Consider the following 26,710-nt stretch of genomic DNA (forward strand, 5'->3'; position numbering starts at 1 on the left):
TAGTATTGGCATAAAGTACTTAGCCCAAGAACTCTTACTACACATACAGAAGGAAAGAAAGTCCATATCATTCAGCTAAAGATGTGGTTTTGGTGGTCATAAAACAACACAACATTATATTGAATTTCTAATTATTGGCATGTTCACCAAGGATGTCTAGATGCTTTTCTTCTCCATGAAGCAAATTCTAGTTCGAAGAGAAACATATTATACTCAATGTAATAGTTATTTGGTGACTAAGAGAATAACATATAAATGTCTGTCTATGTTCAGGGATACACCAAAACGGTATGGATTTATTGCTGGAGTGGCATATGTAACGCTATATATCTACCTACTTCATCCAAGGTCCAACGGTACTAGCTTACTGAACACAGAGGAGGACCCACAAAGTGAATGGCAAACCAAGAGGAATGTCAAAACTCAAACAACATTAATTACATGATGAAAGAGAAATCACATGAACAAGAAGCAAGTTGCTAGGAATCTATCTCAACTTATACAGAGTGAATTTTGTTTCTCTTCCATAACTTTAAGTAAAACATGTAAGTATACTTGTTGGATTTATTTATTATATTTTAGCTTTAATTTGATTTGGTTTATAACGAAATTGCTTATTGTTCAATATTGAATTTTTTGGCCTAGCATATAAGTTCTCTAAATTATTTAGATAGAACTTTGGTCAAAATTTAAAAGATCTTCATATTTTTTCCAAGTTTCAGTATAGTAGATAGATAAATTATTCTAAAGACAAATTTGAATAAATTTCAAAATATTGATATGGAAAATTTGTTCATTGTCAAAAAATAACGAATATGATTTAGAGATGATTGTATCGTGATGGCACAATAAGAAACAAGAGAAACAGAGTTGCAAGCAACTCTCGCTTGCTATGTCTGATGCTGCCTCTATTCTTGGCTATTGTGGTATTTATTTGAACCCTCTTGTGCAAGACTATAGGTCCACCACTGATTGAACCTTCGAAACATGGCTGTCAGGTGATTACAGGAGTCTTTTTTTAGATAAGGGTAACCGTGTATTCACAAAAGTCTCATCATCAAATAATGATGAGCATAGGTCGCTTACTAAAATCATCAGAGCATATCAAAACTACCCCTAGGGAGATTACAAATTGCCTAGGAAATCAACAAAAAATTCTATATCCCCCCTCATATCCTGTTTACACCAAAAATACAAAAGGCTAAGGCTATTCATTCTAATCTTCTGAATGTTGTTACTCTTATCCTTAAAACATCTAGCATTCCTTTCTTTCCATAAAGTCGATCAAATGCAAGCTGGGATTAACTCCCACCAGTCTTCAGTAGAGTGTCTTCTTCCTATCTCCTTCCAGCTGTCTAGTAGACCCTTAGTGGTCTGTGGAACTACCCAGCACACACAAAGGATGCAAGAAAACATGTTCCATAGGTTGGTAGCTACCTTGAAGTGGAGGAACAAATGTCCATTGACTTCAACATCTTGATCACACATAAAGCACCTTGAGCAAATTCGTCTTCCTTTTTTCTGAAGCACTTCATGTGTTAAATATGCCCTTCTACACACCAACAAAGCAAAACATGAGACCTTTAGAGGTATTATTAGCTTCCAAGGCCAAATTCTATTTTTTCTTTGACCAGCATTGCTACTCCGGTAACAAGACTTCACTCTGAACACTCCTTTCCTTTGCAATCTCCACATAGGCTTATAAGGCACAGTGGAAGTGCCTGGAAAGGTATTTAGGATCTAAAATAGAGTTGTGATTCTCTCTATCTCCCAATCATTAAGGGCTCTTCTAAACAAGAAATTCTATCCTTGTTGTGCCTTGTTCTATCGGCTGAGTATAAACAGGTCTGGAAATAATGTTGCTAGGCATTCTTCCCCAATCCATAGATCATTCCAAAAGTCAATTTTCCTTCCATTTCCCACCTTAAGTGAGATGTTACCTTTGAACAGTGGCAATAGTCTTCTGATGGTCTTCCAAACACTACACCCAAATGTTCCCAGAACCTCCTCGGACCAATGACTTTGCAATCCATATTTTTCAACCTTACTTCACGTGATTCTATGCAATTTTTTCGTATTATCTATTTCTTTATGTCATGCTTATTTTCTCATTAGCATAATTTTATTAGTATTCTAATTTTTAAATTAAAATAGAATTTATTGTTAAGTAAGGTTATTGTTATAGACTTACGTTTTCTTTTTTAAAAAAAAGAGATTAAAAAAAAACATATTTATGTATGCTATGTTGAAATTTGCGATAAGAGTATTATGTTAAATTTTTTGTTTTGAACTTTTAACTTATGTTATATTTTCAGTTTCATTAGTTTTAGTAATATTGAATTTACATTGCAAGTCATTTTTCAATTAACTTGATAGATTATATTTTTGTCAAACATTTTAATAATTTATGACATTTTATTTCTCTATTAATCTTTTTATCAAACATACATTTTACAATGTTCGTAGAAACTTCATACTTTTAGTTTTTATGATCAATTCAATTGAAATATATTAATTTGAAAAAAATATTAATCAATTATATTTTCATAATATTAGTTAAGAACATATGTTTATTAATTAATATATTTTCAAAAAATGATATCTATCTTAAATATTTAATTTAATATCATTTATAATGTTTCTTATTTGTCTAGTATAAATTTTAAATAATTAAATTTTTATTTTTAAAATGTAATATAATTTTATGATTGCAATTATGCATCCAAGCAGAACATTTGTAATTACACTGTGACATCCAAACAGGACATGTGTAATTACAGTGTAATTCAGGCTAATAAACAGGTCAGTGTAATTACTAGACTGTGTAATTACTAGGCTGGTAATTACTACCCTAGTAATTACACCAATTCCAATTACCAAGTGCTTTCCAAACAAACCCTTAGTGATCAGTTTGAAAATAATCTTATATATTCCCCATATTAAGCAAATAGGTCTGAAATCTTTTCCTCTGCTCCAGCTTTTTTAGGAATCAATGCTATGAAAGTGGCATTGAGAGATTTTTCAAAAACTTCCTTCTAATTAAAGTTATGAATGGTCAACATCAGATCTTCCTTTAATATTTCCCGGCATGACCTGAAGAAACTCATTGTGAAGCCATCTGGTAGGCCTGGAGCTATCCCCATCACACTGTTTTAAGCATTTCAGGACCTCTGCCTAAGTAAAAGGTCTTTGCATCCAAGTATGTTCCTCTTGAGTTATAGTTGGGCAATCCAGGAAGTCAAATCGAGGTCCCCAGTTCTCAGGTTCAGTGTAAAATTTCCTATAGAAATCAATCATAGTGTTTTTTATTTCAATAGGATCTTCTACAATTTCTCCTTTGTCTATCAGCCTGTCAATGGTGTTGGTCCTCGTGTGTGATGTTGCCATTCTTTGGAAAAACCTTGTGTTATTGTCCCCTTGTTTCAGCCATAATACTCTGGATTTCTGTCTCCACATTGATTCTTCATTTTTTGCTAGCTCTTCCAACTCCACTACTATGGTGGCTCTTACCATCATTTCGTCTTCAGTCAAATCTCTTGTTCCTTGTAACTCATCAATTTCAGCCAATTCTTCAAGTAAACTATTCTCTTATTTACCAACTTCCCAAAATTTTCTTTGCTCCATTCTTTGAGTTTTTCCTTAAACATTTTTAGTTTAACATTAAGTCTGTAGTCTGGGCATCCTTGCACCAAGAATTCATTCAACCATGCTTGGATCAGATCAGTGAAGCCTTCCACCTTGAGCCACCAGTTCTCGAACTTGAAGTTTGACCTTTTCTTCTCCTAGTTTCCACATTCTAACATGATAGGCAGTGGTCAGAGAGCACTCTAGGTAGCAGCTTTTGCTTGAGAATAAGAATTTATCTAGCCTAGCTGCACTTGGATAATTAATGCCTCTAAACCAAGAAAATATTCCACCATGTAAATGGGGGTCATGTAATTTCATCTCGTGTCCACGTTGAGAAGTCAGACATAACAAAAGAGATTTTGTTACACCCTTTTCTTTCTTCCATAGTTCTGTTGGTGTTAAGTCTCCACAAGTGACCCAAGGACCATCACAAATGCTTCTAACTGCAGCTAGTTCCTCCCAGCAAAGTAACTTCTCATTCCTGGTAGGGGGAGCATACACTCCAGTGAGGTACCAGGTATAGAGGTTATGAGTTGATACAAACTTATAAGTGATGTAATATTGACCATATTCAACTATAGTTCCACTCTAGCTTCTACTGTCCCACATCATAAGGACCCCGCCCCCCCAGGTACCCTCAGCTTCCAGGTAACCACATTTCATCCATTGGCATGACCATAATTGCTTAGCCATTACTTCAACGTCCTTGCTGATCTTTGTTTCTTGAAAGCAGTAAACATCCCCCTTCCATTTTTGCATTAAACTCTTCACCATTGTTCTCTTTTTTTGGTCGTTTAACCCCCTTACATTCCATGTCAATAGATGAGCTTTCATTTAAAAGTTAAACTCAAATTCCCCCTCCCCTACTTCTGCTACCTTCCACTTCTTCATTAAAGCTAGATTTTAGATATTTCAATTCATTTTTCCCAATTCCTCTGCTCTTTGGAGTAGACATTGCCTTTCCAGGCCCCTTATTATCTAACAGTGATTCTCTCATCAATCTTCATTAAGGCTATGGTTTCTTTTTCAAAGCCTCTTGAGAAATTGGAAGTTGGATATTGACTGGATCAGCATCATGAATCTGTTGTATCTGCAAGTTTTGTTCTGTCTCTTGCGTGGCATTGGCTGTTTTGGTTTCAGATTCTTTTCCTTCCTTGACACGGAGTCTTTCTAATAGTACAATTCATGCATGTCTCTGTGAGCTAGATTAACTTGAATATAGAACATCTAGCATCAGTCCACACGTTTGTCAGCATGTAAACACTATAAATATGCATGGAAGAACTATAGCCAATTGAGGGAGAAACTGACATATCTGTTACATGCTGGCAAGACATACTAGAGTAGTTTTAGTTTACTTAAGACGGTACTTGAAAGAATTCTTAGGTTAAGCTTATCATATCAAATTTAATCACACGTTGCAGGTCATTAGCAAAGTGACATTTTGCATAACTGATGAGATTCATCTAAAATGCAATAGTGTCTAGTACTGAAATAGGGACGACCAGTAGCTTTACAAGATCAAAAAAGGAATCCGTTCGTAAGAAGGATGTGGAACAGTTTGTTGATATAGAAAAATATCAGTTGATAAAATGTAAATCACATCAATAGTATCCTCATACCTGGAAAGCAGATACTTGAATATACAATACAGCTGGACTTATGAATCTGTCCTCCAATATACAAGAAGAAACATCCCATGGATTCACCTGTGAAGGTAGTGAATGGGTGACTCGAGGTTTTATTGCACTAAAACCATCGAGACGAAAACCTGCCAGCATAGGTGAAACTGGGGGTAGAAACTGTTCTAAAACAAGGTCACTGTCAGTTAACCTCTCAACCTCAATTGGAACCTGGAAAGGGAATGGATTAGAATTATATTTTTCTTTATTATTCAGGAGTTTGACAAAATTTAAATGGTAAAAATTGCAAGAGAGTTGCAAGTTTGCTTCACCTTAAATCTGTTTAGTGGAGGACCTTTATCCAACAAATTGCTTGTATTTATCTGGTCAGAGCCTTGACTTGGTGCCCCTACATCTTTCCTCAATGGGTTTCCAACCACCAAGATTCTTTTAGCATGAAGACATGGGTCACTTTCAACTGGTCCTCCAAATGAAGCACGCCTTACAGGCTCTGCGAATGGGTTCTCCTCTACAGACAAATGACTAAAGTCTTTCTCGAAATTTACAGAGCTCGAGCCAACTTTTTGTAGACGCAACGTTATCCAAATAATGCGGCATCGAACAGGATTACGGAAAGAAAACTTTACATGTCTAGGCACTTCAGAAGACTTCTCTTGTCCACAAAGCTCAGAGGAAGAGGTGATCATAGATCTCATATCCCATTTCCCCACACATGATCTTTCTTCCTTGTGTATTTTACTGCTAGCCCAAATCTGAACCTGCACAGACAGAATAAGTTTCCGTTCTTAAAGTATTAATACAGTGGTGTAGGGAACGAGAAACCACATCAATTATACAATGGGAAGAAAAATTGCATGAACAAGCAACAAATTGCTAGGCCTCTCTGTCATAGGCAAGTTGGTAAGCCTACAGGTAAATAACAAGTTATTTAAAGCATGAATTCAGTAACACAAGAGGAATGTCAAACCACATCAATTACACGATGAAAGAGAAATCACATCAACAAGAAGCAAGTCTCTAGGAATCTGCCATACACACAAGTTTCATGTCTATAGTCAATCTAGGGTCATTTAAACTTATAGATAGTAGTTCCTGCTGCTGTTTCAGGCGAGTGTAACTACTAGACAAAAACATTTAACATTGCTCTTCTCAGGGAAAAACAAAGCAATCACAGGAAACAGAATGTGAAATATCTTATTGATACTTATGAGTTATGTCTCACCATAAAATTAAAAAAATAAAAAGCTTTCGCTGATCACAAGGATAGGCAAATCATGTAATGAATAACCAAAGGGGTCATACAATATTACATGCAATTTTGGTTTGACAAGTTAACATACATACCATTTTTCTTCCCAGCAAAAGGAAGAAAAAAAACTATCATTGCTTTTGGAAGTCAATCTATGAGATAACATTAGATAATAAACTATAAGAAATTGCACAACAGCATGAAATTTAATCAGGTCCAAACTGTCTTGGATTTTCCATATTTGAATATGACACAAAACCTGCTAGAGCTAAAAATCTTGTTAAGTGAGGAGTAAACTTACAACAGGAGTGTCTGCCATCGAGTAGCCACAAGGACTAACTAGAAGAACAACACCACAAACATCAGATAAATCACCAAGGACAATGACAAATTCAACAGAGGAAGCACTGGGGGGAGCTCTCCAAAACGAATCTTGTGCTCCAGAATTCAATGGAGCAAGCAACGACATGAATGGTGCAGATCCTGCTGCAGTTTCAACCTAAAAAAGAAGGAGAAGGATCAAATCTACGTTTTTTTAAGCCCATCAAATATTTCAGTATCAATGCTAAGACCAACGAGAAGGATATGTCCCAACATTCAACTTCATACTTCATGGGAGTAAAAATGAAATCACATTTGGTTCCTGAACTTGTAATTGATCGTACTTTAAACTTATGGTGGATCAAATTTATATTTGATTGTAATAGATCAAACATATTTCAGGAACCAAATGTTTTTTGCCAACAACTTGATAAAGGTCTATAGTTGAATTTGGTAAGATCTATGTTTCAAGTGCTTATATCATTCAAAATAAAAATACGCCAAAGAAAATATTTCACTAGATCAAGGATAGGGTGTGAAAGAGCGCTCAATTGAAAGTAGAATCAGGAGAGAATTAATCAAAATATTTAATGAAGACACAACCTGTCATCTATGGCCTTACATTTCTTATTCCAGTATTTTTCATCACTTGCTTACTTTTGCCATGATCTTTCTACTTAATCCTTCAAAAGGAAATTTCAGATGGAGCAAACCAAAATAGCTAACCTCTTAAAATTCTATCTTCCTATTCATTTCGAGGAAAAGGTGCGGAAGGCAAAGGATCAACAGAGGGACCCAAATCAGACCATAATAGGATAGTTTTTCTAGAGATTAATTCTCAGGATATAAAAACATTACCAATGTTTTTTTCTACTTTTCGAGAACAAGAAAAAAAATGATGAATCATGTAACTCGGAGTTTGGACAATTTTTTATTGAAGTTGAGAAAAAGTATTTGAAATTTAAGTTGAAAAGAGCATCTGGAATTGAAGTTGTGTCTAGGCATGACTTCCACTTGGAAAAAATTTAAGTTTTGTGGGTGAAAACCATTATTTCACTTGAAATATTCCTCAAACCAGTTTTTCAACTTCAAAATTTTTTATTCAAGTTGAAATAATGGACCAAATACTAGAACAAACATTGATCTGCAAATAATATTTCAAGTTGAAGTTTAAAGAATGAAATATAATTGTTTAAAAACAAATGATAAGCATGTATTTGGACAAACATTATTTGCAAAACAATTTTCTATCATTTTGACTATTTTTTCAACGTCAACTGGAAATACAGAATTTGAAGTTGAAAAACTTGATTGGTAGGTACTTCAAGTGAAATAATAGTTATAGCTCATGATTTCAACTACTATTTTTCAACTTCAACTTAAAATACTCTTTTTTTCGACTTTAGCTAAATATTGTCCGAATGGGGATTTTATTGGCATTGTTTGCAACATAAATACAGCCTAAATCAACAGAAAGTTGTTGGTTAAGTTGATCTTTGCCAACTTGAAAACCACTTAGATGGTGTCTTGGGGAACCTTCATCACACAAATCTCCAACTAAATATAAGCTAGATTTTGAAATCCAAGGACCCTTCTTATTCTTTCATATCATCTAGCACTAACCCCAGTAGGAACAAGAAAGTTATTAGATACAATACATTTTATAAAGTCGAGTGAAGAAACCATGATGTGAGTTTCTGTTGAAGATTTAGTTGTTAACCTTAAGGATCTAATCCAATAGGCTTCTATATGGAATTCGGAAATAGTCTCTTCCCTCCCTTCAACTTTCTTGTTATAATCTATCCAGATCCACCAAGTAATCTTAGGCCCTGTTACTGGCTACCTAATTCTTTTTCTCCATTCATCCATCTAATACTATCAACTCTTATTGCCATCTCAGAACAAGCCACAAAATAGCTTAGAGACCTCCACTCTTCCTTTGTGAAATTTCAGGCACGGGAATCTGGTTCTCTCATCAGGACAGAAATAGAGAACTGACTTCTTAAAACTTTAATAAAGTATGGTCGGCAAGAATGGCACAATGTTTGAGCTAAAACCTAGGTATTCCATCAAATCAAGATTCACCTAGTTATTGCATAGTCAGTTGCAGATGGTGCTAGATGGAGAAAATAATTCTTTCAACAGAAATTAGTAAACAGGCAAATTAAGTAGTAGCCTTTTGCGTTCAAGATAATCCAGTTTTTCACCAACCATGAGATGCTGTGTCACTCACATTTGATTTCCACAGATTTGTGAAAACGTGGAAAAGATTAAATTACTCCTCTTGCATAAAGTTTTAGAAAAACTAAAACAAGAAAACGTTTTCTAAGAAAATATATATATATATATATATATATATATATATAATATAATTGGGATTAGGAAGGTACAAAATATTACCGGGTGCAAAAGGCTTGCAAAAGGAAATTCAGCAAGTGATTCCTCTCCATTAAACAATTCCGCATATGCAGTTGGTGTGGATTGACAATCCCCCGAAGTAAATTTGATCACATGGTCTACAGCTTTTTGAGCAGCACTATCTGCACGTGCTTTTCTCCTCTGGCCAACCAAAACCCTGATGTAGTCCAAGGTTAAAGCCTCAAGCACAACATCAATGCAGCAGGCTTTGCAAATGACACCATCAAGTGTCATGGAATGATTTGAGGATAAATCAACTGAGTTTACATAGATTGCTCCCCCCTGGCTGCTCACACCATTGTAGCTGGGAACCTCCTTTGAGTTAAACATAGCAAGTAAAAGAGCTCCTTTCCCTGCACAACAAACTTTACAAACCTTTCTCTCACATTCAGAACACACAAAAGAGTTCTGTGCAGCAGCTGAAGTTGATGATACAGAAGGCACATTCAATACAGGTCCATCTTCATAATGAACTTGACATGCCCCACCAATACATCTTTCCCCAATTCCTGCTATATTCCAGAAATCTACAGCGCTATCATCAGCAATCTCAAGACCAACGGAAGCAGTAATTTTATCCTCAAGAGAAGCCTGTCCAAGCAAAGCAAGGACATTTGCTACCCTGCAGAATCCTCCCATACGAGAATTGTCAAGAAGTAGATTTGGATTTATACTAGCAGGGTCAACGCCAATTGACAACAATGCCCTATCCCTTTCAGCAGCAGAGAGGTTCAGGCGAAAGCGTTCAATTTCAAGTTTCATAGCTGCCATGTAGCTTATCTTTCTCTCCTGCATAGTTAAATGATAACAATACGGGTGTAAATAGATCACAAATCTTCTGCAGCTGGATCAGAGTCGGAGTACCACAAATAAACATGCACATAAAATGGAAGTTCTACTTCTACAAGTGTAACAGCCCCAAAGGGACTATTAATAATAAGTAATAACAAACTGGAGTTTCATACACAAATTATTAATAACATAGGACGGATGATCATGATAATCATCTTTTGAGAAGCACTTACAGGGAAATGATGAAAGATGTTGAGTTCCCACATCAGTTGTGGGATGGGTATTTGGTCTCCTCGTATGGTCTTGCGTAATCCTTCCCTCACGAGTTACCTTTTGAGGTTAAGTTATCCCCAAGGTTCATTTTTTTAACATGGTCCCATCCCAATTCATTTTTTACTTGATATTGGGTTCTCGTCTTCTATTGTCCACACCGCAAAAGGGAGGAGATGTTGAGTCTCACAGCTGTGAGGATGAGGAAAATTGGACTCCTTGTATGGTGGCAATACTTATTGTTGAGCTAGTTTTGGGGGTTGAGTTAGGCCAAAGCTCTATTTCTTTATCATGGTATCTATGGTATCAAGGCAGGATCCATGCCAATTTTTGGTTTCCCCATATTGGGTCCCTATATTAAAATATTGTACACGCTCTAGATATCCAGTCTTAGCGCGCAACAGGGTGTTGAGGCCCACATCTGTTATTAAAGGGAAGAGGTGGTCTCTTTATATGGTCTAGGGCGACCCTCCTCTCATGAGCTAGCTTTTGGAGTAGAGTTAAGCCCAAGGTCCATTTCTTCAATACCAACGTCACGCCCATCCCAATTCATTGTTTACCCGATTGGGGGCTCACCTTATATTATACACACTCCAGATGTCTATCCTGGGCGTGCAGAGAAGGGTAGAGTTCCCACATCAATTGTGGGATGGGCATTTGGTTTCCTTCTATTCTTGGGTAATCCTCCTCTCATGTGCTAGATTTTGGGGTTAAGACAAGTACCTTACAGACAGTTGGGAACTTTAGAAATCCAATGGTTTCGTTGTTTAGAGCTTCATGATTGTTACTTTTCATCACATTATAGTTGTTGGATGTAATCTTCGTGTGTTGATATACCCTCTCAAAATGGAGTGGCTAAGAGAAAAAATAGACATTTGCTTGAGACTGCTCGTGCTTTGCTATTTCAAATGAAGGTACCTAAGCAATTTTGGACGGATGTGGTATCCACAGCTAGTTTTTAATTAATCGCATGCCATCCACAGTGCTTAATGGTGATATTCCCTATGGTGTTCTCTTTCCTAATAAGCCATTATTTTCATTAGAACCAAAGGTGTTTAGGAGTACTTGTTATGTTCGTGATGTGCGACTCCATGTTACAAAACTAGATCCAAAGGCCTTGAAGTGTGTCTTTTTGGGATATTCTCGCTTACAGAAGGGTTATCGGTGCTACTCTCCAACCCTTAACAGATATATGGTGTCGATAGATGTGGTGTTCCCTGAGAGCATTTCATTTTTTTTCTCTCCCGACACTTTTCCCACTCAGGGGCAATAAGAAGAAGAAGAATGGCTCATTTATAGGACCACTCCATCGAGATCAAAACACCATAAGGAAGTTCCTGGTAGTGTTGAGCAGTCAATGGAAAATGTGTCTTCTGATGTTCCACTTGCTTAAACAACGCCGCCGATAGTTCAAGTTTATTCCGAGCGACAAGTGACCAATGATACATGTCCTGCACCAACTTTTCGTCATCAGATCCTCCTCCAGTCAATCCCTCTTCAACAGAAAATCTAGACATTCCCATTGCTCTTCGCAAAGGTAAGCGCCAATATCAATCAACATATTCCATTGCTAATTTTATCTCATATGACCACTTGTCTCCCGCATCTTGCTCTTTGATTGCCTCTCTAGATTCTATCTTTGTACCCAAAACAGTTGAAGAAGCTTTGACTCACCCTGGGTGGTATGATGCAATGCTCGATAAGATACATGTGTTAGATGAAAATCACACTTGGAATTTGGTGGACTTACCAAACGGGAAAAAGGCATTGCGATGTAAATGGGTTTTTACAGTCAAAGTAAATCCTGATGGTTCAGTGGCTAGACTTAAAGCCAGATTGGTGGCTAAAGGATATGCTCAGACTTATGGGGTGGATTATTCTGATACTTTTTCTCCGGTGGCAAAACTCACTTCCATTCGCTTGTTTATTTCTTTGGCTGCTTGTCAAAATTGGTCGCTACAGCAGTTGGATATCAAGAATGCATTTCTTCACGGTGATCTCCAAGAAGAAGTGTATATGGAGCACCACCCGGTTTTGTTGCTCAGGGAGAGAATGGGAAAGTCGGTCACTTGAAGAAACCTTGTATGGTCTGAAACAGAGCCCACGTGCTTGGTTTGGAAATTCAGTGAGGAAGTTCAGAAGTTTGGGCTAACAAAGAGCAATTGTGATCATTCAGTCTTTTACAGACAATCAAAGGTTGGCATTATTCTTCTTGTTGTATATGTTGATGATATTGTCATCACTGGAAGTGATTATGCAGGAATATCTTCTCTCAAATTATTCTTGCATTCTATGTTTGCTGTAAGTGTTGTTAGTCAGTTCATGTCCACGCCTACCATCAAACATTGGGCAGCTTTGGAACAAATATTATGTTACTTGAAAGGTGCCCCTGGACTTGGCATAGTATATAGAAACAATGGACATACTCGCATTGAGTGTTTTGCAGATGCTGATTGGGCTGGATCCAAGATTGATAGAAGGTCTACTACTGGCTATTGTGTCTTTGTGGGTGGAAATTTGGTATCATGGAGAAGTAAGAAACAAAATGTTGTATCTCGATCTAGTGCGGAATCCGAGTATAGAGCTATGGCACAATCCACATGTGAGATTATGTGGATACATCACCTCTTAAGTGAAGTTGGGTTGAAGTATCCCACACCATCGAAACTTTGGTGTGATAATCAAGCTGCCCTTCATATCGCCTCTAATCCAGTGTATCATGAAAGAACTAAGCACATCGAGGTGGACTGCCATTTTATTGGTGAAAAGATTCAAGAAAACTTGATTTCCACGAGCTATGTAAAGACAGGAGAGCAACTAGCAACTAGCTGATTTGTTCACAAAGGCATTGACTAGAGCTCGAGTTAACTATTTGTGTAACAAGTTGGGCATGATCAATATATATGCTCCAGCTTGAGGGGGAGTGTGACAGATTGTTGTAAATATTATATTACCTTATATAGTTAACAGAATCATAGGAGAGATCTGTAGGATATTTTCTTACCTTTTGTATAGCTTCTTGCTAGTGTATATATACATGTAATGTTGAGATATATAAAATAAGCAGTTCTGTTAAACTACACAGAAGAACCAAATTATTGGGGTTGAAGGTTGGATAGTGATGGGTAAAGTTTGGTTTGACTTTGGGCTAGCTTTTGTCATTGGTTAAGATGGGTTGTGCCCAAACTGAGCCCATCTGTAATATTAACCCACATCCAACCCATTAAAACTTAGGCAGGTCAAATGGGTTTGGCTGATTTTGCCACCCCCAGTCAGAAGCATAAAAGTAATATAAAAATCCAAAAGATACATACCATTTGGGGTCCCACAAGGAGTTTGAAACAATCCAAATAGCGTTGAGTGTTATTGTCAGTAGGCCCTTTAGACGTGCTGTTGGAAAAAACGTTAGCTTCCTTTGGTTGTTGGACAAAAGCATCATCCAAGAAGTCAAGCAGGTCATCTCCGCCATGGAAGACAGTTTCAGCCACTGGCTGCCTATTAGAATCTGAAATTCTGCTTTCGCCTGTTAAAAGGTCTACCCATAAGTCAACGGACGAGTTTGCTTGTGTACCAGTGGTTAAAGAAGAAGCAAAAGGATTTTCCCTGGGCTCAGTCAGAAAAGGGTTAGTAACATCATGATGGGCTTCTGCTTGTTTAGAAAATCCAGTGCCAGAGCCTTCATGTTTCAATATGAACCTCCATGGAAGACATACTCCAAGTATCTCAATCTGCATGTGTTTTTACAAACAGAAAAAAATGTACTGAAGAGATTGAAGAAAATATCATGCAACAGCATGGCTCCATAACTGAGTAAAGCCATCTTACTTAGACCACATGATAATAAAATAATGATGGTTTTGTCTTAGCTGGATTACGTTCTTTCAGTAATGTGTTTCCAATTTTTTTTGAGAATTAGATGAACATTTCCTTTTTTTTCCAATCAGGTAACAAAGATTCCCTTTTTGTACTGGTTATCTATACAATAATAAAAGTGTGAAACCATAAAACTAAAAAATTGATTGACCAAAATACCATTTTAACAATATGTTTATAACTTACATTAGTCATCAGATTTGGATGATGTCTTCTTTATCATATGCAGATAAATGTAGTCAAAACTTCCACACAAGACTATGTTAAAGGATGTAAAGAAACTTAAAAATTTCTTTAGAAAGAAAGGATCCCTAAAAGTAAAATTATCTTGTTTCTTTGTACCTCACCAAGAGTTATAGGGCCTCCACCATCTGCAGCCGGATAAAACGTGAGTGCAACAACACGAGTAAGAAAATCCACTTCTCCTTCAAGTTCCTCAAAATCATACATTAATGGAAGCGTGGATGCATCTTGGGCATGAAGCCGTGCACCTGCACCAGTGATAGCCATGTCCTCTGCACTAATTGGTCCTGACAATGGAATTAAAATATTTGTCCCATTTGCACACTGAGGAATAGAAGCTCCCTGTGAACAAATTCATGCAAAAATTGTGAACTTTTGAAAGTAACCCCAGACATATATGCACAATTGCAGATGAAAAGTTTAACTATTTTATATTTCTATGAAAGGTTTCCATTTTCAGACATTTGGTAGGATTGTAGCCTGTAGGAATACAAGAAAAATAATAGCCTCCATCAGAAAAAAGGAGGCATATGTGCATGTTGTTTTCCCAGTAACAGATGGAAAACGCAAGTTCCTCTCAGCCTATCCTAGATACCTTTAGCCATTATCAGAATCTAAAAGGCAAGGCACAAAAACTCATCACAGTTGAGAAAGAAAATGCCAATAAAGCAAATTGCATGAGCATCACATAGATTTGAATTTTTTAGGTAGCAAAGAAGCAAGTAACAACCAGGTACAGGCATAACAATTTCACAATAGAAATGGAACAAACCTCCAGAACAAGTTTAAGTCCATCCAGATAACGCCCTGTCCTGACATCAACTGTTGATGGGAACGTTGAATCATCAGAACCATGTGCAACAGTGAGAAGTAGCTGACAAACATGACAAGGCTCGCCGAGGTAAATAAAAAGTTCAACTACATCAGTGGCCTGTGGAGTAACCTGTAAGAAGATGTGTACACAAGTGAGACAAGGTGCACAATGCTGCGGATATAAATGAACCTACTGTAGATGAAACAGCAGGGGATTTATACTGTAAGAAGATTCTTTTATCAAATAAAATGCAGTTTAAAAATGTCAAAAGCATTATGCAGGTACCCATGTCATTGTTTTTCTTTTAAAACTAAGAAGATTTGCTCCACCATCGGAAATCGGAAACATATTCACAATTGGCTTTAGAAAGCATCCAGTGGGACGGGAAGCGACCTGTCATCAGCACAAACAATGGTGAAAGAATAAATTTCAAATGTCTTTCACAAAATAAAGTTAGCTCACTCCAAATATATAACCTCAACTACAACAAATTGACGAAAATATCTCTGATTACAACAAAAACAATATATCCCATGTCATCCCTAAGTGGGGCCTGAGGATATGCGGATTTTTAGGCTTATGCCGCTTTTATCATTCAGTTTAGAGATAATTAAAGTGGAGAACAGTTTCCTCTTTACAAGGAAAAAGCTTGAGCAAATGTTTCAGGATGTTTTTGAATCCAGGCAGTGCTGAACCCAGAAAGTCTATCCAGTATATTATTATAACACATATAGGTCATTTTTTTAATGACAACATATAGGTCATTTTAGTTTGTAAGTATACATTTTCCATATGTGGTGTCCTTTTTGTCTTTGTAGAATCATAATCAGAGTCCACACATAAATACAACCTCAAAAGTTAGGAATTAGGAAAATTGTGTCGTAACATCTTGAATCCTTTCGGAGTCAAATTGATGCAACCTATTGTTCCATAACTTTGGGAGTTGTCCCTTCTGTCGTCAGTTTCAATATTATGCCTTCTTACCAGATCTATATTAAATCTTTTTAATACTTTTATATATAAGATAGAGCCAGAAAGATGATACATAGACAAAAGGCATTGCAGGAAGAAGAATCAAGAGCCTGGCATGAGCAGGAAATAAGAATGAGCAGTAAAAGGGAAAAAAGCAACAAAAGAAGCCTGCACAATCGGCCTGCAAAAAAACATAGTAACAAACCATGAAAGATACTGTTGTTATGAACCAATAAGAAACCAAAACAAAAGGATTCTACTCTATGTTGCGTGGACTCTTCATAATCCCTGCCGCACCCGTGAAACATGATATGGGCGTAGGTGTAGAGTGAGTGTGAGTGTAGGATCCATAGCGGATTTGGTCGATTTACCTTGGGTACTTTGAACACATTCTATTACCGAGACGTATAGATTGATTGGATATTTGTTTTATTTTTTGGTTTATGTCACACACACACACACACACACACATATATATATAAAGTATGAGAATGCTTTTCTATTACGCGAGATAAGAATAAAATATAGGTGTTTATAAAGAATGAAATTTTATTATTTTTAGTTCAATAACTTTAAATAATCAAAAAAATATACTCTCTGTGTCGTAATATACATTTATTGACCATATCCAACACCCATATCTGCAGTCGGATCCATAGCCCCGAATACTAAAATTTATATGATGAAGAATCCGACCTCAAGATCCGCATCCGGATCTAATACCTGCACTCAAATCTGAGCAACATAGATTCTACCCAATAAACGCTCTTCAGTCATGTACTTGTCCAGGATTGCACTTTATCAAGCTAAAAACACCAAGTATCCAATTTAGTAGCTAGAACCTCGTTTCCACTAAAGGTTGAGATGAAAAAATGAAAGTTATGAAGAAGCAACATAGATTACAAACAGTTGGGATTTTATTTATTTTTTTGGGTGCTGTCCGGAAGTAATGGGAAGGGAGAAAAAAGTGAAGAGATATGCAGCTTCCCAAGTCAGCATGTCAAACCCTCTGACACTAGAAATAAACTTCATCTCTAGTCACCCAGCAAAAACTGCAGGGAATTATAAATGTTTCATCAAATGGGATCGTGTCCTCCCACTGAACCAGACAGATCTCATCTAAGCAATAGGTGGAGTAAGTTGTCTTCCTTTCCACCTTCTCCTCTTCCTTACCCATTCCCAACAATATCCAAATAAAACAGACACTTATTAGGAAATTATAGAAGTTCAACGTGATTTGAACAAGTTGAGGTTCAGGTTTATGGATCAAGAAGAGTGTAGGAAAGGATAACCATTATTGTAATGTATACATTAGAAAGACCCAGGTGGCTAACAATCATCAAAGATTTAAGTGAAAAATCCCCCTCCTCACTTACATGGTGATCAGAGGTCAACTAGGATGCATTCATTGGGTGTCAAGAAATAAGCTTAGAAGAACGTCAATATGAAGCTAAAAAAATGACAGTTAAAGAAAACAATATTATAAGCAAAAGAAAAGAAAAGAAAATGAAAGAAACTAGAGTCACATGTAACAAGAGTGAAGGAGAACAATATAAAACATACATATAATGGCTGGGTTGGAATTGATGGAAAATGCTTGAAAAGCCTTAATCCAAGAAAAATCTCTAGTTGCTTCTGACGAGAACTATCTACAACAGCATTCTTATATCTTCTCTGAAGAGTAATTTTCATATTCTGTGCAGCAGAAAACTGTTTGAATTTGCCTGCTTCTTCATTAAATATGCTAAGAATTTGGCTGTGCATAGCTTTGGAGCCAGTATACAATGTTGCATGGATGTCACCAGCAAGCAAAAATAAATCTGCTAATTGAGAGACAGGTGATAAGATTGTCGATCTCTTGAACTCATCGAATGTCATATCAAATCTCTTCCAGGGTTTATCTGGACAGGGATGATTCCAAGTAGTTGTCCTTGTATTGTGATCAATAAAATATGTTTTCCCAGTTACAGCGTCAGACCGTTTCTCCCAGCCAGGAGGTAATGGAGCTGTGTATCCCCCATTGTTGTTATATGACTGATAACCATATGCCAAATCACTGTCAAGTGATATACCTAACCGTCTGCACTGCTCCATAAAAACCTGGAGGGCACCAAAGAAACTAGCAGCATTGGTCCTATCTAAGGAATCAGCGCAATTGAAACGTATCACTCCATTTTGATGCGATCTTAAGCAGAATGCTCCATCAATGTCATCACTATAAATTACTTCACCTTTGCAATCTTTGATGCGCTGAAGAGAAGGCAGATAATCCCCTTCAGTGATGCTAATAGCAACTGTGGGTGCTTTTAGAAGGTACCAAAGTCCTTCAATTGTTTGTTGTTCTCCTTTCAACTTCACACTGGCATGCCAATCATAGTTTATTAAATGAACCCGAGTATGAGGTAGTTTTCCAATTGATTTAACATAATTCAAAGATTCCTCAAAATGCTGAACTAAAATCGATTCTGATTTGCCTTCACCATTCCTAAGCAAGTTGACACATATAATTGGAACAAAAGCAGTCTTTCGCTGGTTCCCACTAGCAGCTATATCTAGGTTTCGTGCATCATATCTCTTCGTTAACCTTTGATAGTATTGAGCACTCCCTTTATAAGGATCACGATTGGCGACATAGATTTCTGCTTCTGCAGCAGTCAACTTCAACTCCGCACCCCACCACATAGGAATAGTGCCTCTTCTCCAGATGTAAGTATTAAAAGGAACACTTTGAACAGCCCTTTTCGAAACCCATACAAGTTGCTCACATTCAACTTCATTGCCTGTCCATCAAAAAGTAGTGAAACCAATATAAAGGGATCATAATTACAATTATAAGCCTCATTTATTTATTTTGAGGCTGAAAAAAAAAATGAGGCTTATAATTGTAATTATGAGCCTCATTTATAGACTAGGAATAGATTACAAATTGACAGATGCTGAAGATAAACATATCCCACAGATTCTTTTTCTTGCAAAAGATGTCCAGCATATCTCACAAATTAAACTATCTAAACATTGTAAGGTTTTATTAATTATTTAAATTATCAATTATTATTATTATTATTATTATTATTATTATTATTAATAATATAAACACACATATACATGTCAGGGGAAATACCAGAACATACTGTGCTGGAAAATTGAAATTAAATTAGGTCTAACTGATACCGCCATTCTATGCAGAGAACATAAAGTATAGAGAATCCCTGCAGGGCCGGACCCACCTTATAACAAGGGGTGTCATCCAACAATGCTTAGACGGAAAGTTTAGTTAAAATACACACACATAAATATATATATCAGAAAAAACAAAACACATGTATATATAACATACAATGACAACAGCTAACACAAACTCCCGGATGGCTTGTTGGTTAAGTGCTTCCTTAATGTGGCTGTCACCCCGAGTTTGAACCTTGATGGCAGCGATTTGTATATTTTTTAAGAACTTTTGTAAGCTATTATTACTCTATTAGTTGCTAAACAATATAATTTTCATTTTAAAGTGTCATTCGAACCCCAAAAAGCCTCCCCTTGAGCTCTTCAAATTAAACAAACCAATCAATCAAGATTCATTTTTGCATGTCTTAGATGTTAAATTACTTTACCACAAGCTTGAACTGTATTATAGCCTGTTTGGCCAAGCTTTTGGATGTCAAAAATGTTTATTTTTAAAAAATAAGGTATTTAACCAAGCTTTTGAAGAAAAAAAAAGTGTGTTTCAGGAGTAGCAAATGTTGTTTTTCAATATCTAAAAAAATTAGCTTTTGTCTAAAAGCAAGTTTTTGAAAAATATTTTTGAGAAAAATACATTATTTACTTGGCCACACACTAATTGCTTCTAAAAAATATTTTATAAATTTATTGGTCAAGCATAAACCACTTCTCGACAAAATAATTTTTTTGAAAAAGCATTTTTGAAAAAAAAAATACTTCTTAAAATAAGTTTGATTTTAGAAGTTTGGTCAAACGGAACTATTAATCACGCTAAACCTAAAATCCTAGTGTTCAAAAATTAGTTAATCTTTTCTTTAATTTGATCATTTGTTCTTCCCTTTAAGTGACGACACCACTTACAAAAATTTCTGCGTACACCACTGAATCCCTGGACAATTCAATCAATAATAAAATGAGCACAGAAATGCTCAAGAAAGAAAAGAGACAACTACTTTGCACCAGAGATAAGGTTTGAAACGTAATGTACTATCGCTAACCAAAGCATGCAGAGTCATGCAGAATTATGTCAAACAAACAGTAATGGGAGAATAAATGAACAAATGCAGAGCTATTATAAAGGAATATTCTTAACCATATCCATAAGAACAAAATCCACAAAGAACCACAGTAAATAATAACCTGGTCTCCGTTCTCGACAAATGATCCTGGTCTGTTCCCAAAGGCAACAAAAGGAAAAAGAAAAATTCAAATTCAAGATGTACAGGGTAATTTTATGCTACCTGTACTATAGCAAGAATTCAAGCCTCTTGCTAGATACCGAGTCCCAGGATGGAGCCTACTACGTCGAGCAGTGAGGGCAACAACCCCTTCTTGCTGACCTAAGCTTCCAAAACTTCGGGATTCTGCAAAGCCCTATGGATTATCATCGTCCCAATGAGAATTCATATTATCACATTCAGCATAATGGTTCATAACAGTAAGAGTTCTGATCCTATTTATCAAAAAACAAAGAATATTGCACCTAGAGGTACAGATACAGGAGATGAAAGATAGTTACAACTTAAGTTTTCGATTCAAATGCAGACAGCATAGATAGGAATAGAAGAACAAAAGCGTGGAATAAACTAGAGCAAGAAAACAGCTCAGATAGTAACCAATCAAATCATCAAACCAGGGTAAGTAATGAAGTTCTACCTCCAATTTAACCAACAATCTAATGGTTCTTTCTTAATTCTTTCGAGAGTTATCAAAAAAATTGAAAGTCCTAAAAGAAGACCACATGTTAAAATATTATGTGGAATGATCATGTCACCATTTTACTAGCATTTTAAGTCAAAATGCATAAGAAGAGGCGGTTGATAAGATTTCTCAAATACACACTCAAAACAACCAGGATAAAAGATCAAAAAACAAGAAGTCATCAGATTCTATTTGTAAGTTGTAACAGAGACCATTGTGCAAAGGACCAACATCATCACCATGAGGAGTCTATCCATGAACGGATCAGATGATATTTCTATTCAAGCAAAAAAGAATAAATTTGACAGTCGTGTTGTCAAAGGTGCGCTTAAGCCCTGAAGCGAGGCACAAAATGTGTTGAGCATTTCACCTAGCTTAATGTGCGATTCAGTATCGTCATCAAGGTTCTAACGCATACTTTTCCTTGCCAGTGAGCCTCTTCTAAAGAGGCGACACTAAACAATTGATATCTCGCTTTATCGTAAAAAAAAATCAATTTCTTTGTTCATATATTTATCATATGCTTATAATTATTAGCCTTGAACTAAACATATATATTTGTATCTTTTTCCCTTTACACCGTTTTTCATTAAAGCCCATGCTTTATCTGACTTTGCGCTTAAAACCCAACAGACCTTGAGACTTTTTTTTTGCTTTTTGCTTTAGATAACACTGTTTGACACATAAATTCACAATTTTATGTCTTCAACTTCTCAAAAGGCTGGTACAGAGCATATAACTTACTGATAAGCCAATTACGAAGTCACTTGTTTTATGTGGGCAGCTTTGCACAATGCATACCTTACACAATTTTTTGAGACTCAGGTAGATCTGGAGGAGAAAAATATTTTTTCCTTAATAATAGCAAGGAGTGCAAACATTATGATTTCACTTTGAAGACTGGTGCTTTGGTTTCAACTTGCTGGAATAGTAACAACTGTATCTTGATTTTCATAGAAACTGTTTTGATTGGGAAATTCCTAGGATGGCCTTGCTTTTAGATGATCTTGAGAAGGTGTTCCTAGAAGAACGGGTACCAGGTACTTCAATATGGAATAGGCAGGTAGATGGAGTTTTCTCAGTGAACTCTTGCTATAAAATTCTAGCGATTATGGAAGTTGAAGACTCCTTACGAAGTCAGTTGTTTTATGTGGACAGCTTTGCACAATGCATACCTTACCCAAGGCAACCTTAAGAAAAGAAGTATGTAGCAGCCATCTATTTTTGCACTGCACAGTCACAAAACAGATCTGGTCACAACTTTTTTATCTTTTTAGTCTCTTTTGTCATGCCTTATGCAGTAAAGGATCTTCTAGCCAGCTGGGCAACTAGGGGGATGAGTAAATCAGCGAGGAAAATTTGGAATACTGTGTTAGCATGTGTTGGGGTAATAGGTACAGATGTTTTGTAGGGAAAATAGAAGGTGTACAGAAGATTAAGTGCACCTAGGGGTGGGCGTTTGGTTCTTCAGTTCGGTTTAATCAAATTTCGGTTCGGTTCTTCGGTATTCGGTTTTAGAAAAGTGTGCACCATATTTCAAACCAAACTAGATCGGTTCGGTTTAGTTTGGTGTTTTAAAATCGGTTTTTCGGTGTCAACAAAAATAAAGAGAGAATATGATAAAGTAACAATTGTTATTCACTTCACACTTCAAACTTCAAAGTAACAACTAACCGTCTAACAATAAAAGGTAAGAACATCAATTTGTTGTTCTCACTTCAAAGTAACAACATAAAATGATAAAAAAAGTAGAAAGTAGAAACACCAAGTTGCTGCTCAAACTTGAATTAAATTGAGTTTTGTTTAGTTTAGACTTTAGGTCTTTAGGGTTTACTATTTTGTTATTAAGATTTTTGCTATTTAAGTTTAGGATCTAAATATAAAAATTGAAATGGGCCAAGTAAAGTTAAAAATTAAGTAATATAATAAATACTTTTAAATTTATTTAATAAAACTTCGGTTCTTCGGTGCACCTAGTTTCGGGACCCTTACACCGAACTCCGAACCGAAGTTCCGAAAAAAAAAACCGACACCGAACCGAAACACCGAAGAACCGAATTTTTTCGGTTCGGTTCGGTTTTTCGGTATTTATGCCCACCCCTAAGTGCACCTGCTTATGGTTTTTGGCTTTTTGGTGCAACCTATAGAATGTTAAAGATGAGAAAATAGTATGCTTGACTTTATAGACTCACTACAGAAATAGGCTTTTGTATAGGTGAAATCTTCTCTTTCTTGTTCTGTACGGAATAATCCTGAAAAAAAACAGAAAAAAAAACCTTGGCACCAACTAGTGCCAAATTTCTGTTTTCAATACCACTACTACCTAACCAGTTCAAAAGAAGGAAAAAAAAGGTGTGCATAACAAAAACAGTTCCTTCATAGGTAGAAGGAGATGAGAAAATCTACAATGTCAACTACACTTTTTACATCATAAGGTTTACACCAACTGTACAAAAAGTGAATACATGAGGTTCTTATTGTTTCAAAGATCATATGGCTTTGCTTTGTTTTTCTTTCTTTTTTTTCATTGTATCATATGCATACAAGTGGAACTCATAGCAAGTGTCAAATGTCACACAAAAAAAGTACAATATCTAAAGGTACCAAGTATGAAGTAAAACCTGCAGAAGAACAACACAATGCTCTAGAAGTCCTATCTTTTTGAAGGGCATTGAAAACCATTTATTCCACACAAATTCATCATCAGGATTCAGCAAGGGCATACGACTTGGAAAAGGTCTAGTAATATCCCGTGATTCACAAAAATAATGCTTGCCATCAATATCAAGCTCCATCACTTCTTGAACATTCTTAGTTTCACCTTTGCCCAGTGGCTGAGGGTTTTGAAGTGAAATCTTGATCCATTGGGTCTCTGTTACAGTATATATACATCCACCCCCAGGCAAATTTGGAATGCTGACCGACAACTTTGTCGCAACAAGAAGTAAACCATAGCTCCCAAGAGAAGCATAGCCTAGCACAGCTCTGGCATAGATTATACTCTTGCACAGCCATTTTGAACCATTTGTCACATAATCTAAGGCTTCATTTTGAGAATTGAAAATATCATATCCTGTCTTTGCATTATAGCGAAGACTCCCAGTTGTGGGATCAACATAGATCACCTGTGTATCCGTCCTTGAAGACAAACTAACAATAATGTACACTTCACTAGATTCCAGAGTAACAACAACAACAGATGTATCCCGCAGACGTCCAGCTGAAGTAAGTAAAACACAAAATGAGTGAACACGCCAGAAAAGTAGCATAATGCACTAAATTCAATTCCACATGGAACTGAATATCTTTTTCTTTTTGAAACAGAATTTGTATTTTTTTTTTGAAACAGATGAATATCCAAGTCAAAAGTTCACATGAACATATAGATTGGTGAACAAAGAAGCCTTGCATGCTCAAATAGAAAAGCAAGTATTTTTTTTTAATGGAGTGATTTCAGTAAAAGGCATCAAGGAGATGCAAAAAGTACATGATACAAGATTTGATATTTGAGCTTACCAAAAATATAGCTGGGCCCTATACACAACTGTCTAAGCTAGATCTACAGAGCTAATGAAATCCGAACATTGTCCATACTTTCAGCAAGGCAAAAGTTTGTCAATGTCGTTAATAAGGCTAGCAAAACAAATTAGCAATACACCACACCTTTAAAGAGCACTAATGGAGTTTCATCAAAACATCTCTCGTTTCTGTCTGTCAAAATGCACAAAAACAGACAAGCAGGAACCATTTCCTATTTTTCTTCATGGCTTTATCAACTCTCCATAAACTCCAACTCTTATAAGCATCCTTCATTGTGTAAGGAGTTACCCATTTGAGACCAAAAATGCGGAAAATAAAATATACCATATGAGCAAGGCACCTCACAATGCAGAAGCAAATAGCAGGTACCTTCAGCTTCCTTTTGGCACATGTAACGTATGTTTGGTAGCTAGAAATTCCTTTTCATCAGATTATCTTGTGTGAAGCATGCCTCGAATATCGCTGTCCAGGTGAAACAGATAAACTTTGGTGAAAATTTGGGTCTCCAAATGAGTTTCCATAGCCAGTTATTTATCAAAGAATTGCTAGAAAACCTTAGCTGGTATCCATCCTTGACTGTAAAGTTGCCTCCACCATAAGTCACACATTTAAGTCTCCGCCGCCTAAGAATTTACTTACTTTGTTGCAGTCTAGCATAAAGGCCAAGCAACTCATGTATTTCCCAATCACAAATGTTTCTCCTAAATTTGAAGTCCCCGGTAACCCCTTCCCTGTTTGTAGCAATGACAGAGTTGGGGTTTTGGGCAATATTGAACAGATTTGGAAAGTCGTCTTGAAGAGTATAGTTGCCTAGCCATCTACTCTTCAAGAATTAGATGTGTGCACCATTCCCAACTTCAAAGTAAATATTCAGAGTAAAAGCACTTCATAATTTACCAATGTCTTCCCATAATCGTATGGGAGCAGGGTGAGTGACAGGGAAATTGAAGATGATGTTGCACATCGTATTGGAGTAGAGAGGGTGAAATGGAGGCTCGCCTCCACGGTACTATGCAATAAGAATGAGTCATCGAGGCCATACGGTACTCTACAAAGTGGTGGTTAGATCAGCATTGTAGTATGGGCAGAGTGATGGTCGGTCAAGAACACCCACATTCAAAAGATGAAGGTAGTGGAGATGAGGATGCACAGATGGATGTGTGGGCATACTAGGAGAGATATGATTAGGAACATAGTTATACGAGGTAAGGTGGGAGTGACCTATGTAGTGGATAAAATGAGCGAAGCGAGGCCAAGATGGTTTGGGCATGTGAAGAGGAGGTGTGAAGATGATAAGGAGGTAGGAGAGGTTGGTTGCAGTAGGATTTAGGAGAGGTACAGCTAAGCCAAAAAAAGAGTTGAGGGAGGTGATTAGACGTGACATAGCACAACCTAGTTTACTAAAGACATGACCCTAGAGAGGAAGATTTGGAGGCCGAGGATTAGGCTAGAAGGTTAGTAAGTAGCGGAGTGTTGTCGCACTTTATGTGGGAGAACTAGGGAACTAGCATCCTCCTCTATTCTCCTTATTAGTAGTATTATTTAGTAGTTGCACGGTCTCTTATTATTCAATCAGTATTACTACTTGTCGCTTCATTTTCTTTGTATCTTATTATTTTGATGTCATATTTTTCTTAGAATCCTGTTTCGGAAACATTTCTTTTAAGCAAGGGTCCATTGAATACCGTCTCCCTAGGGTAAGGTTTGCGTACATCATATCCAACCCTCCCCAGACTCAACTTGGGTGATTACACTAGGTATGTTGTTATTTGTTTCAACAAGGTCACCACACAATTCAGTAATAACTCTCAAGGAGCTTCCCAACCAAGCATAAGCAGGGAGTGGGATTCTGAATGAGTTTATCCATCTATTGGCAGATTATGATTCCGTCATTGTCAACCCTGCAACCGACAACCACCGTTCCAAAGATATTCTTCTACCATTCCCATACCAATCTCCCACCTTAACTCTAATTACTCATTTGGTACGCACAGACTAAATTATCTTAGGATTATAGTTTTGGGATTA

The 26,710-nt window shown here is 36.6% G+C and overlaps 1 protein-coding gene across 3 annotated transcripts in view; it reads right to left on the reverse strand.

Moving 5' to 3' along the window:
• Window positions 1–26,710, reverse strand: part of LOC125843355 (probable phosphoinositide phosphatase SAC9) — a 29,972-nt gene that overhangs the window by 920 nt on the left and 2,342 nt on the right. For 2 of the 3 annotated variants that reach the window (XM_049522595.1, XM_049522596.1), the window contains exons 3-13: window positions 23,764–24,362; window positions 20,683–20,815; window positions 17,786–19,002; window positions 15,536–15,643; window positions 15,209–15,379; window positions 14,536–14,778; window positions 13,635–14,048; window positions 9,241–10,047; window positions 6,821–7,018; window positions 5,582–6,028; window positions 5,250–5,480 (exon numbers count right to left, since the gene is read on the reverse strand). In XM_049522595.1, the coding sequence (XP_049378552.1) occupies window positions 5,250–5,480; window positions 5,582–6,028; window positions 6,821–7,018; window positions 9,241–10,047; window positions 13,635–14,048; window positions 14,536–14,778; window positions 15,209–15,379; window positions 15,536–15,643; window positions 17,786–19,002; window positions 20,683–20,815; window positions 23,764–24,362 (4,568 nt within the window). Of the gene's footprint in view, window positions 1–5,249; window positions 5,481–5,581; window positions 6,029–6,820; window positions 7,019–9,240; window positions 10,048–13,634; window positions 14,049–14,535; window positions 14,779–15,208; window positions 15,380–15,535; window positions 15,644–17,785; window positions 19,003–20,682; window positions 20,816–23,763; window positions 24,363–26,710 lie in introns of those variants that run through there. The other variant, XM_049522597.1, reaches the window with a different exon arrangement.

Source organism: Solanum stenotomum, chromosome 10 (genome assembly GCF_019186545.1).
Source record: "Solanum stenotomum isolate F172 chromosome 10, ASM1918654v1, whole genome shotgun sequence".
NCBI lineage: Eukaryota > Viridiplantae > Streptophyta > Magnoliopsida > Solanales > Solanaceae > Solanum > Solanum stenotomum.